We start from the raw sequence: 14504 nt of genomic DNA, 5'->3' as shown, positions 1-14504 counted from the left end.
CATGCCATAGATAACAACCAGGAGGAAAAATGTCTGACAGGGTCCTAAGGAAGGTCCTGTGGCAGGGTCCTAAGGAGGGCAGCTACTGAACTTATTCTGGATTTTTATTTTTTATTTTTTTTTAAAGATTTTATTTATTTATTTGACAGACAGAGATCACAAGTAGGCAGAGAGGCAGGCAGAGAGAGAGGAAGGGAAGCAGGCTCCCTGCCGAGCAGAGAGCCCGACGCGGGGCTCGATCCCAGGACCCTGGGATCATGACCCGAGCTGAAGGCAGAGGCTTTAACCCACTGAGCCACCCAGGCGCCCCTCAGGATTTTTAAAATAAATTCAGATCACTTGTATCTCTGTGTAAACAAAAAGTTAGTGTGAAACAGAGATGTTGTGTGTGTATGTGTGTGCACTCGACATGTGATTTAACAAGGTCTGTTCAGAGACAATACAAACTGCAGAACATGAAAGTGTCAGAACCTTCTTAACTACTGAGAATTAGTCAGGGAAATAATTCATCATAGAGAAGAATGGTTTACATAAAAGTTTGACAAACACTGGTACTGAGTAGGATTTTTCTATTAGAGTTAATTTTCTTTCTCTCTGAAGGTACCCAAGCCCACCAATGGGATCTGTATCAGCACCCAACCTGCCTACAGCAGAAGAAAATCTGGAATATGTACGGACTCTCTATGATTTTCCTGGGAACGATGCTGAAGACCTGCCCTTTAAAAAGGGTGAGATCCTGGTGATAATAGAGAAGCCCGAAGAACAGTGGTGGAGCGCCCGGAACAAGGATGGCCGGATTGGGATGATTCCTGTTCCTTATGTTGAAAAGCTTGTGAGATCCTCACCACATGGAAAGCATGGGAATAGGAATTCCAATAGTTACGGGATCCCAGAACCTGCTCATGCCTATGCTCAACCTCAGACCACAACTCCTCTACCTGCAGTTTCCAGTACTCCTGGGGCAGCGATCAACCCTTTGCCATCTACACAGAATGGACCTGTCTTTGCAAAAGCCATCCAGAAAAGAGTACCCTGTGCTTATGACAAGACTGCATTGGCATTAGAGGTAAATTTTACAGGGCTGATTTTTGGGTCCTTTGACATTCGGTTTTCATTCTTTTAATTTTGTTTCTGCAAAGTAACAACTGCTCATTTAAAGTTCTATTCAGGGGAGTAAGATGGCTGGGTGATTTTGGAAGATCCACTATGAATGTCCCACATGACTCTTTTGTCCTCTCCTATTCCTTGTTTCTCCCAAGGTGTAGTCTCTTGTAGTAGTTGGTTTTCTCCCCAGTAAGAATAGACGATGGTTAATAGAGACCCATGACATAGAGATGAAATCAGCATACAGGTGGACATACAGCCACTTGTACAGTTCCATATTTCTAACATCGTGATTAAGGAGAAATACGAGTAAGTGTCTTAAAATTCCTCTTCAGCTAGGCAGAAGATAAAAGTTTAAAATATCTCAGACCAGGGTGCCTGAGTGGCTTAGTCAGTTACATGTCTGCCTTCTGCTCAGATCATGATTCTAGGGTCCTGGGATTGAGCCCCATGTTGGGCTCCCTGCTCAGTGGGGAGTCTGCTGCTCCCTCTCCCCCTGCTTGTACCCACACGCTCGCTCTGTCTCAAATAAATAAGTAAATCTTTAATTAAAAATATCTCAGGGGCGGGGCGCCTGGGTGGCTCAGTGGGTTAAGCCGCTGCCTTCGGCTCAGGTCATGATCTCAGGGTCCTGGGATCGAGTCCCACATCGGGCTCTCTGCTCAGCAAGAAGCCTGCTTCCCTCTCTCTCTCTCTCTGCCTGCCTCTCCGTCTACTTGTGATCTCTCTCTGTCAAATAAATAAATAAAATCTTTAAAAAAAAAAAAAAAAAAATATCTCAGGGGCACCTGTATGGCTCAGTCGTTAAGCACCTGCCTTTGGCTCAGGTCATAGTCCCAGGGTTCTGGAATTGAGCCCTGCATCCGGCTTCCCGTTCACCAGGAAACCTGCTTCTCTCTCTCCCACTCCCCCTGCTTATGTTCCTTTTCTCACTGTGTCTCTCTCTGTCATATAAATAAATAAAATCTTTAACCAAATATAAATAAAAACATCTCAGACCTTACTAGATTTTTTTTTTTTTTTTTTTTTTTTTTTTTTTTTGAGATTCTTGCAAAGCTTAGCATATAACTGTGGCTTTCAACCAAGAAGTCCTGAAGACCAATGTTGATAAGCCTGTTGAGGGCATAAAACTGTATCACAGAAAGTAGAAGTTTGATGAGACATCTGATAAACCTAGAGTGACGGCCGTAAATGAGCATAAACCCCACAGCAAGAACAGAGGGATTTGAAAAATAGATTTTTTGGGTGCCTGGATAGCTCGGTTAAGTGTCCCAACTCTTTTTTCTTTTTCTTTTCTTTTCTTTTTTTTTTTTTAAGATTTTCTTTATTTATTTGAGAGGGGAGAAGGTCAGAGAGAGAAGCAGACTAATTCCCCATGGAGCTGGGAGCCTGATGCAGGACTCAATCCTGGGACTCTGGGATCATGACCTGAGCCGAAGGCAGTCGCCCAACCAACTGAGCCACCCAGGCACCCCAAGTGTCCAACTCTTGATCTCAGCTTGGGTCTCAATCTCAGGCCCATGTCGGGCTTCATGCTGGGTGTGGGTGGAGCCTACTTAAGGGGAAAAAAAGATTTTTTTTTTTTAATTTCATATTTTTAGAACAGTCCAGTATATTTTTCATATTATTTGTAAGGTATAAAATATGTGCAGTGAGATGGGCCCTAAATACTGACGTGTCAAAACATGGAATTTGATGCCGCAAATCCTAGTTCTTTCACTTGTTGATAAGTTGTGAAAATGTTTTATGAGCTGCAGACTACTAAGTAAATAAGTATCATAAAATTACAGTTGAATACTCTTTGTTGGTATTATTAAATTGCATATATGTTGGAGAAGCTGAGATTAAGCTAGGGATTGTTCTCTCTGTGTTCACTCCAAGGTCAGAGTAGGGCAGGGTTGGGAGACAACTTAGATATATGATGGAAGGATGAAGTAATGGAGTCTGTTGCCTCAAAAAAGCAGACCTTAGGGGTGCCTGGGTGGCTCAGTGGGTTAAAGCCTATCTTCAGCTCGGGTCATGATCTCAGGGTCCTGGGATCGAGCCCCACATCAGGCTCTCTGCTCAGCGGGGACCCTGCTTCCCCCTCTGCCTGCCTCTCTGCCTGCTTGTGATCTCTTTCTGTCAAATAAATAAATAAAATTTTAAAACAACAACAACAACAAACAAACAAAAACAGAACTTAACCCACAGAGCAGGCTGTCCGCAGATAAAAGCTAGCATTGATTTTGTGTGTGTGTTTTTTCCATTGGTTATCCTCCATTTTCTCTGGATGAAGAGTAATGTCCAAGTGAACTACACCTGAAGGTGTGTTTCAGAGTCTCATTACTTCTCCCTCTCACATTGGCTGTAAAGAAGGAGTGAGCTGCTGAGGCTTGTGGCAGGGAACCAGGTCTAGGGAGGACCCACATGCTTTCAATGCTTCCCAGTGGAGGAACAGGAAAGAAACGATGCTGAATCCTGGCTGAGTAGGCCTTCCAGCTTTCTTATCCCCACACAGACCTGCCCCTGCACGTGTATACACCTTTAGCCTAGTTCATACATCAGCACCCTAAAATTACATGGGGTGTTCTGGGCTCTAAAAATCTTCCTTTCACATCTCTTATCTCATCGTAGGAATACAGAGCTAGGACTCAGAGAGTTGTTGTGACTCACACGTGTTAGACACACGGGGGTCGAGGCACCCAGACAGAATTCCAGGTTTCAGAGAGGAAGTCAGGAATTGGGCTCTTACTTGAGCTAGGGTTTAAAGCCTTACTCCATTTAGGCCACCTGCCTGTTGACCTCCAGCTCTAAGATGTGCGTGCATTTGAGAAACTGTATCTCAGAGCGCCTGGGTGGCTTAGTCATTAAGCGTCTGTCTTCAACTCAGTTCATAATCCCACAGTTCTGGAATCAAGCCCTGCATCGGGCTCCCTGTCCTGCAGGAAGCCTGCTTCTCCCTCTCCCACTCCCCCTCTGGCTGTCTCTGTCAAATAAATAAAATCTTTAAAAAAACAAACAAAACCTGTATCTCCTTTGCGTTGCTCAGAGTGTGCATGGGGGCGGGGGGTTTGCAGAGTGGGAGACCAGGTACTATAAAGGGGATCGTTCATTTATTTTTTTCCTTTTTTTAAAGATTTATGTATTTGAGGGAGCACACACATGTACACAAGCTGGGGCAGGACAGGGGGACACAGAGGGAGAGGGAGAATCATTGAGCAGACTGCCCACTCAGCAGGGAATCCCAACATGGGGCTCTATCCCAGGAGATCTCAGATCCCTCAGATCATGACCTGAGCTGGAATCAAGAGTTGGCTGCTTAACTGAATGAGCCACCCAGGTGCCCATAAAGGAGATCATTCAGAGTTTGGTGAGCAGATATGTGGGTAGGTGCCTTAGACTAGATGAGGATTAAGAGCCTGGTTAATGATGTATATTTTAAGATAACCCACATATTTGGCCATTAGGCAGCTCTCCTTGTTTCTCAGACCCCAGAAAGAGGTCTCCATATCTGAGTCTCCTTGTGACACTACCCCAGCTATGTAAGTCTCATCAAAGACTTGCTTTGGTGTTTCACGAAGAGTGTAAGGGGGACCTGAGAAATAAACTTTTGGCAAATTCCATTTAATGGTATTTCTCATTCTGTATATTTAAATGAGACTTTTGGCTATAGCATAAGTAAATAGTTCTGTGAGTTACGTTATCTTCTAGAACTTAATGCTTGTCTGATCTTGTTAAAAACACTCTCTTGAGACTTTTGCAATTAGGTTACCAGGAAAAGTATTAAAATAAGAAAGGTAAAATAAGTAGGACAAAATGTGCCAGTAATTGATGCTTCCTTATTTCCCTTGATGGTGTTAGAACGATGAGGGCTTAGGTGAACTTTATTTCATGAATTATTTCACACTTTTTTCATAAAACTTGACTTTGAAAAGAACATTCCTGCAAGTAAAGAGAGATTTTATTTATTTTTAAAGATTTTATTTATTCAAGAGAAAGAGTGCACACACGCACATGAGAGCGGGGTGAGGGGCGATGGAGAACCCGACTTCCTGCTGAGCGGGGAGCCTGATGAAGGGCTCGATCCGGGGACTCTAGGATCATGACCTGAACCAGAGGCAGACGCCCAACTGACTGAGCCACTCAGGTGCCCATAAAGAGAGATTTTAAAACAGGTCTATGTTCAGCTATTTTTCTCTCTTGCTCACCTCTTCTCAAGAAGTGAGTTGACCCTTGGGACTTAACTTGAAAAAGGAATACTTGGTACCTGGGGTGCAGAAAAGCAAGATGGTCAGGGAATGATCACAGACCTGCATTCAAGTTGTGGCTTTCTGTGGTGTGATCTTGGGCAAGTTAAATTCTTTAGAGTCTAAAGGCATCCTTGTTCTGAAAGTTGAAGTGAGTTTGTTCATTAATCATTCATGCAACCAACCTGTGAGGGACATCTTGTAGGATCCTACCACCAAGGTTCTTACCACCTAGTGAGAGACTAGAGATAGTGGTGTGCTAAGTGCTCTAATAACGCAGAGTAGGAGGGAGAGTGGGTAATGGGGAAGTAGAAGATGGAAGTGTGGGTATTTGTCTGAGAAGCCTTTCTGGAGGAGGTGACCCTTGAACTTAATTTTGAAGGATGAATAGAAGTCAGTTGGGTGAAGTGCAGAGAGACATTCCTGGCAGAGGGAAGAGCTTACGTGAACAAGACTTAGTACCTCCAAGTAGCTGCAGGTTGGTGCAAGTGTGCAGTATGTTGGGCAAAAGCAGCACAAAGGAGAGGAAGGGGGCTGTTAACATGTCATCAAGGGCTAGGCTGAGGAGATGAATAGTTTTCTTATGTTGCCTTCACCGAGGCATAAAATAGCCAATTTCTCACAACTGATGGCAGTTCTGAAGTTTGCAAGCTACTTACCTTTTTACTGATTTTTAAATAATTTAAAGTAAATCCTTGAATCTCCCTCCCTATCATTATCATTCTCACACACTTCAATTCCAGTACACTTTCCTGACTAGAAAAGAATGGAAGGAACTTTCTTAGCATTGTCCTTAACTTTGGGGCTGCACACCTGTATGATTATTTGCTGTATGAAAAATTTGAATCCAAGCATCTTTTTTTTTTTTTTTTTTTAAGATTTTATTTATTTATTTGACATGGCGTAGCGGGGAGAGCAAGCACAAGCAGAAGGAAGGACAGGCAAAGGGAGAGGCAGGCTCCTTGCTGAGCCAGGAGCCTAGTGTGGGCCTCGATCCCCAGACCCTGGGATCATGACCTGAGCTGAAAGCAACTGCTTAACCTATGGAGCCACCCAGGCGCTCTAAGCATCTAAATGGAACGTTGGTGGAACTTTCCCCTGTGGTATGGCTTAAGAAAACAGTTGGTGAGGGGTGCCTGGCTCAGTTAAGCATCCAACTCTTGATCTCAGCTCAGGTCTTGAACCTTAGGGTCGTGAGTTTGAGCCCCACATTAGGCTCTATGCTGGGCATGGAGCCTACTTAGTTTAAAAAAAAAGTTGGTGACAGTAGGGATCTGTGGGAATCAGAGTCGGTGGAACAGATTCTGTGGGGGACGAATAACATTTTCTTGGTTTGCAAGTGAAACTTCAGGTGACTCAGGATGAGGAAGAAAGGCATGTTGAAGTAATGGATCATTCAGTCCGCCCAGCTTCCTAATGCTTTTAGCTTTCTGCAGCATCTAAATCCATTGGCCCTCTGGTCTCAGGTTGGGCACCTCCAAAAACACTTCTTCAGCAAAGGTTTATGGAATACTTACAATGTGGCAGGCATTGTTTTTTGTTTTTGTTTTTTAAAAAGACTTTATTTATTTATTTGATAGAGATCACAAGTAGGCAGAGAGGCAGGCGGGGGTGGGGGGAACAGACTTCCTGCTGAGCAGAGAGCCGGATGTGGGGCTCGATCCCAGGAACCTGAGATCATGACCTGAGTGGAAGGCAGAGGCTTAACCCACTGAGCCACCCAGGTACCCCTGTGGCAAACATTGTTAAGGAGATTCGAGTTCAGTAGTGAAAGAAACAAAGGTCTCTGTCCTTGTGCAAGTTCTAGAATATAGTCTCATGTGATTCCTTTTAGCTCTCCACCAGGGAGAAACAGCTACGGGTCCAGTTCCTGTATTTGCTTAGCCCAGTGTTTAGACTCTCGTGTGTGACCCTACAGTCATCCCTCTTCAGGTTTGGGAGGAGGTTGCGTTTCTTTTTTTGTCATACACCATCTGTACAGTTATCTGAATCTTTTAAAATCGTTATTATGTCATCTGGCATATTAATCACCCCACTTAGTTTCATGTAAACTGCAGATGTCATAAAAGCACGATCCAGATCTTTGTACTAAAGTCCTCCTCTGCAGCCCTTCCTGATCTACGTCGCATATCTAAAAAAAGATAATGAGGTTTGTTTGGCATGACTTGTTCTTGGTTGAGCCCATACTGCCTTCTAGATACCATCTGTTTGCTAATTACATTCAGAATTTTGTCCAGGTTTGATTTCATGCTCGCCTTTTACATTTTATAGAATCCGTCATTGTCCCTGTTTAACAAAACCAAGAAACTTGACCCTTTGTAGGTCTACCAGTGTCCTGTGTTGTAATGTTCTGTGGCAGGTGACCAGAGTTGGACTCTCATTTCTGCGTGCCAGTGTGTTTGGTCTATACTTAGATATCTGTCTTATCAGTATAAGGACATCCTTTCATCTTTGGTGCTTGTTCTTTTTTTATGATGCTCAGAGTTCTTTGTGTGAGTTCACCAGCATTCGCAAGATACTTGCTATTGACTCCCATTGGGGTCATCTGTGATTGTGTTCATATTTCTTCTTGATTGTCTTCTCGCCATTTTGAAACCCCTAGTCGCTGGATTACGTCTGGTTTCCAGATCTTCTGAATCTTTCTAAGGACCATGGCACCACTTCCTTCACTGACTGGCCTGGAGTTCTCAGGTTTCTACTTCAACCAGTTGGTTTTGCTTCATTGGTTAGAATTAAATTCACATTAGCAGTTTCTTCATTGATTGCTCTACCAGCTGAGATCAGGTTGTGTGCAAAGCAAAACTAGATTTCAGTAGTACTAGCTGTATTTTTCAGCCTGTCAGGGATCATCTGTGAGTTCCTCTGGCTTTGTCACCTGTAGTATATATATCCACAGTGATGTCAGGTCTGTACGTGTTCATCATCAAACATCTGACTCAGCTCTGGAGATCTGTGCAGGGTCAGAGCCTCCTAACATAACAAGGCCGCTCTGTCTTACCTCCTGTCACATTCCAGCAATAATCCCCCTTCTCACCAAGGTTTGTTAGAGATGTCCACAAGCTCATATTCATCTGTTAAGAATCTCGGCTTTTCATCAGGACTGGCAGGGTCCTTCTCCACCCTTCTGTCATTGATGTTTGTTGGTTTTGCTTAACAGTATCTAGTTTTGGAACGCCTGGGTGGCTCATTGGATTAAGCCTCTGCCTTCCTCAGGTCGTGATCTCAGGGTTGATCTCAGGGATCGAGCCCCGCATGGCGCTCTCTGCTCAGCAGGGAGCCTTCTTCCCTCCCCACTTCTCTCTCTGCCTGCCTCTGCCTACTTGTGATCTCCATCAAATAAATAAAATCTTTTTTTAAAAATACCTAGTTTTATGAATTCGATTTACTCTACTTGTGTACCAAAAGTGTCTTTTTTCCTTAGTTACAATGCTTTATCAAAAGTAGGAATCTTTAGAAAGTCCTTTAGAATTTTAGAAATTTCTTGTTGTTTTTTTTTTTTTTTTTTTAAGATTTTATTCATCCACCTGACAGAGGGAGATCACAAGTAGACGGAGAGGCAGGCAGAGAGAGAGAGAGAGAGGGAAGCAGGCTTCTCGCTGAGCAGAGAGCCCGATGTGGGACTCGATCCCAGGACCCTGAGATCATGACCTGAGCCGAAGGCAGCGGCTTAACCCACTGAGCCACCCAGGCGCCCCAGAAATTTCTTGTATTTTTCATAACATTTTTTTTCTTCTAACCTATCATGTTCTCATTGGGTTGTGAATTAGAGAGGATAATCTCTAAAAGACTTTTGTTCTGCTTCCCTAATGTATAATTGGGTGAGAATATCATGAAATCAAGGCCCTGGCATGGTTCAGGCAAGGCCTGTCTGAGCCTGGTCATTATGCTGACCTTAGTTTTCTATATGTGATAGTAGCTGTTGAGTAAGAAGAACCATCAGGTAGGGGCTTCCTAGAGAGTGTTTTAGTTAGTCTTTATGGCTGTTTTATGGGGTAGGTGGCACCAGTCCCTTTTTACCCCTTTAGAACTTAAGGTTTGTGTAAATTTGTTGATAGTCTCACAGGTAATATGTGGCAGAGCTAGGACTCAGCCCACAGTCTTTTTTTTTTTTTTTTTTAAGATTTTATTTATTTATTTGACAGAGAGAGATCACAAGCAGGCAGAGAGGCAGGCAGAGAGAGAGGAGGAAGCAGGCTCCCTGCTGAGCAGAGAGCCCGATGCGGGGCTCGATCCCAGGACCCTGAGATCATGACCTGAGCCGAAGGCAGCGGCTTAACCCACTGAGCCACCCAGGCGCCCCCACAGTCTTATTTTTAAGCAGCTTTTTTGAGATATAATTTATATATTACACAATTTACTCATTTAAACCATACAATTCACTAGTCTTGGCATGTTCTTTTTTTTTAATTGTAAAATATATATAATGGAATTTATTTTTGAGTGTACAATTCAGTGGCATTAGTTACATTCATAATGGTGCAACTGTCACCACTGTCTACTTCCAAAATTTTTCATCACCCCAAACAGAAACTCTGTAACCATTAAATAATAACTCCCCATTCCTCATCTCCTGAGGGCCTGGTAAGCTCTAACCTTTCCGTATATATGAATTTGCCTATTCTAGATACCTCATATAAATGGAATCCTACAGCATTTGTCCTTCAGAACTGGCTTATTTCCCTTACTTTTTTTTTTAAGATTTTATTTATTTATTTGACAGAGAAGGATCACAAGTAGGCAGAGAGGCAGGCAAAGAGAGGGGGGAAGCAGGCTCCCCGCCAAGCAGAGAGCCCAATGTGGGGCTTGATCCCAGGACCTGAGATCATGAACTGAGCTGAAGGCAGAGGCTTAACCCCCTGAGCCACCCAGGCACCCCAAGGGACTGGCTTATTTCACTTAGTATAATATTTTAAGGTTCATCCATGTGGTAGCCTGTATCTTCATTCTTTTTATGGCCAAATAATACTCCATTGTATCAATACATCACATTTTGTTTATACATTCTTCAGGTGACCTCAAAGTTATTTTCACCTTTTAGCTGTTGAGAATAGTGTTATGAATATTCATGTACATATTTTGTTTGAATACCTGTTTTCAGTTCTTTGGGGTATATACCTAAGCGAGGAGTTGCTGGGTCATATGGTAACCATACTGAACTTTTTGAGGACCCACCATAGTTTTCCACAGTAGCTGCACCATTTTATAGCAGTGCACAAGGATTCCAGTTCTCCATGTCCTCACCAACACTTACTATTTTTCCATTTTTAAAATTCTGACTTGCATTTCTATAATTACTAATGATATCAAATATCTTTTCATGTGCTTCTTGGCCATTTTTTATATCTTTGGGAAAATACTCAAGTGGGTGCCCACTTTTTGTTTGTTTCTGTTTTTGTTTTAAAGATTTTAGTTGTTTTTTTTTTTTAAGATTTTATTTATTTATTTGACAGAGATAGCATGAGAGGGGAAAAGGTCAGAGGGGGAGTCAGAAGCAGACTCCCTGCTGAGCAGGGAGCCCCACGCAGGACTCAGTCCTGGAACTCCAGGATCACAACCTGAGCCAAAGGCAGTTGTCCAACCAACTGAGCCACCCAGGCGCCCTGTTTTGTTTTGTTTTTTTAAGATTTTATTTATTTGGGGCGCCTGGGTGGCTCAGTGGGTTAAGCCTCTGCCTTAGGCTCAGGTCATGATCTCAGGGTCCTGGGATCAAGCCCCGTATTGGGCTCTCTGCTCAACAGTGAGTCTGCTCCCCACCCCCCCACCTGCCTCTCTGCCTACTTGTGATCTCTCTCTGTCAAATAAATAAAATCTTTAAAAGAAAAATTTTATTTATTTGACAAGAGAGAGACACAGCAAGAGAGGGAACATAAGCAGGGGGAATGGGAGAGGGAGAAGCAGGCTTCCTGCTGAGCAGGGAGCCCGATGCGGGGCTTGATCTCAGCGTCCAGGGATCATGACCTGAGCCAAAGGCATACCAATGACTGACCCACCCAGGCCCCCCCTTTGCCAATGTTTTAATTGGATTGTTTTTTGTTGTTGAGCTTTAAGAAAAGTCCTTTATATATTCTGGATATTAAGTTCTTATTAGATACATGATTTCCAAATTTTTTTCCCTTCTGTAGGTTTTCCTTTCATTTTCTTGGTAGTGTGCTTTGATGCACATTTTTTCCCTAAGATTTTATTTATTTGAGAGAGAGAGAGAACATGCACATGAGCAGGGAGGAGAAGGAAAGGGAAAGAGGGAAGCTCCCCTTGAGCAGAGAGCCCAACGCAGTACTCAGTCCCAGGACTCTGAGATCATGACCTGAGGCGAAGGCAGACACTTACCCGACTGAGCCATCCAGGTGCCCTGATGCATATTCTTATTTTGATGAAATCCAACTTACCTGATTTTTCTTCTGCTGCTTATGCTTTTGATGTCATATCTAAGAATGTCTTACCAAATTCAAGGTCACAAAGATTTACCCCATTGTTTTTTTCTAAGAGTTTTATGGGTGTGGCTCTTACATGTAATTTGTTTCTTCACTGTGAGTTAGTTTTTATATATGGTTTAATGTAGCAGTCCAAATACTTCCTTCTGCATGTGGAAATCCAGTTGTACCAGCACCTCTGGTTGAAGAAATTATTCTTTCCTCGTTTGAATGAACTTGGCACTGTTGTCAAAAATCATTTGGTCATATGGGCGCCTGGGTGGCCCCGTTGGTTGAATGTCTGACTCTTGGTTTTGGCTCAGGTTGTAATCTCATGGATGAGCTCCATGGCAGTCTCCATGCTCAGTGGGGAGTCAGCGTGAAGATTCTCTCTCCCTCTGCCCCTCCTCTCCCCCAACATAACACTCACGTGCTTGTGCGATGTCTCTCTCATAAATCTTTTTAAAAAATCATTTGGTCATAAATGTATGTGTTTACTTCTGAACACTCTATTCCATTAGTCTATATGTGTGTCTGTATGCCAATACCACACTGTTTTTGTTTACTACAGCTTTGTGTAGTAGTTATGAAGTCAGAAGTATGAGTCTTACACTTTGTTCTTCTTTTACAAGATTGTTTTAGCTGTTCAAGGTGTCTTGGAATTCCATGTGTATTTGAAGATCAGCTTTTCTAGTTCTGCAAAAACAGAATTTTGATAGAGATTGTGTTGAATTTGTAGATCTCTGATTAGTGTTGACATCTTCATAATACTAAGGCTTCTTGTCTGTGAACACAAGATGTCTTGCCATTTACTTAAATCTTTAATATTTTTCAGCAACATTTTGTAGTGTTCCATGTTTTCCTCTGGTAAAACACACTATTAATTTATTCCCAGTTATTTTATTCTTTTAGATGCCACTGTAAGTGGAATCGTGTTTTGGGGTTGGTTGTTTTTTTTTTTTATATTTTATTTGTCAGCAAGCAAGCAAGAGCACAAGCAGGGGGAATGGCCGGCAGAGGGAAAAGCAGGATCTCTGCTGAGCCAGGAAACATGATGAAGGACTCAGTCCCAGGACCCTGGGATGGTGACCTGAGCCGAATCCAGATGCTTAACCTACTGAGCCACCCAGGTGCCCCTGTATTTTGGTTGCTTAAGATTTTTTTTTTTTAGTAATCTCTACATCCAGCATGGGGCCCAAACCCACAGCCCCAGGATCAATAAGAGTCACATGTTCCATCAACTGAGACAGCCAGGTACCCCTAAATGGAATTAATTGTTCATTACTGGTTTATAGAAACACAACTGGTACTTGTGTCTTGATCTTGTACCCTGTAACTGTGCTGAATTTTATTAGGTCTAATAAAATTCTTTCTTGTGGAATCTTTGGAATTTTCTATATATAGGATCCCGTCATCTGCAAATGGAGAGAAGTTTTACTTCTTTCTTCCCATAGCCCACATTCTCTTGAATCACAGCATACTGGCCTTTGATACCTTTAACCCCTGGCCCATCTTAAAATAAAATCCCTGTTTTCATAAGAAGTGTTAACTGGTAAGCAGCCCTCTTAAAAATCTAGTTGCTGCCCTGAAAGTTAATGGGAATTTCAAGGAATAGAATAAGTCTTCAATATTAAAAACCAGTATGTAGCATTGGTAGTAGGATAGAGTGCATGAGACTACTTGTCTGCTACTCAGAGCACACGGACAAGGAAGGTTGTAGCCCCTAAAATAGCCTCTTCAACTCTGGGAGCTTTGATTCAGGTACTGGGACTGGGAGAGCACAAGGGGAAGTGTTGAAACAGGTGACAACCCCAGGCCAGCTCCATGAGGGCAGGGCTGTTGTCCGATTTGTTCTCTGTTGTATCTAGCCTCGGCCTGGCACATAAATGATCACTATTTGTTGAACAAGTAAATGAATGAAAGCCACAGATCACAGGATTAAAACTGCCTGGTGGTTGCAGGACATGGATTGTTGTGTTTTATACCTTTTTTGGGTTATGGACCCTTTTAGAATCTGTTGAAAGCTTTCTACAGGAAAACAACATACATTATGCACTTACATACAATTCTGTGTATACTTTCAGGATGTTCTTTGATTTCTGAGATATATTCATGTCACCCAAGTTAGAACTTCTGATTCCATTTTAATCCATTGTGCTCCTGATTTTATTTTTATGTAACCTGAGAGTATAATGGAGACTGGGGAGGCAGAAAGCTACTGATAGCCAGTGCTTGGGCCCTCTAGGGCTTTGACTTTTCTTGGAATCAGGTGCCAAAAGTCAGGCAGTAGAGTTTTTGCCAGAGGCCTTCTGTGTATGCTCTGGACAAGTAGAAAGATGGAAACTATCGCTAGCCTCAGGAAGTGCCCTCTTGCCTTCTTGCGTGGTCCTCACTAGACACAAAGAATGGGACTGGTTAGTGTTCTACTGGTGTGTGCTTAATTTTAGAGTTGATGTGTGTACTTCACAAGTGCTGAGTGTAGCCAGGCACAAAGATAATAATAGTGTGGCACTTCTTGTAATGATAAAGATTGTCATAGGGTGACATTTAGTAAGGTATGTGTCTCCTCTTGATCTGTTGATAGGATCAGCCACATGTTCCTGTTTCAGGCTTAGAGTGCTCCCTGAACTGAGTTGATATCCACCAACTTCGATCAGAGTTTGATCTGTCTGCTCTCAGAAGTGAGTGGTTCTGTGGGCTCAGTCCTACCCTGAAGCCAAAGGAAGGGCATTGTACCAGAATCGGGCATGATGAGAGGAGC

At 42.9% G+C, this 14504-nt stretch overlaps 1 protein-coding gene across 1 annotated transcript in view; it reads left to right on the top strand.

The window, feature by feature from the left end:
• Positions 1 to 14504, top strand: part of CRKL (CRK like proto-oncogene, adaptor protein) — a 43156-nt gene that overhangs the window by 13668 nt on the left and 14984 nt on the right. The window contains exon 2 of the mRNA XM_047697060.1: positions 601 to 1066. Coding sequence (XP_047553016.1) covers positions 601 to 1066 — 466 coding nt within the window. The remainder of the gene's footprint in view (positions 1 to 600; positions 1067 to 14504) is intronic.

Source organism: Lutra lutra, chromosome 12 (assembly GCF_902655055.1).
Source record: "Lutra lutra chromosome 12, mLutLut1.2, whole genome shotgun sequence".
In the NCBI taxonomy this organism is placed as follows: Eukaryota; Metazoa; Chordata; class Mammalia; order Carnivora; family Mustelidae; genus Lutra; species Lutra lutra.
The sequence above is the reverse complement of the archived record's forward strand: the minus strand, read 5'-3'. Positions and strand labels throughout refer to the sequence as shown.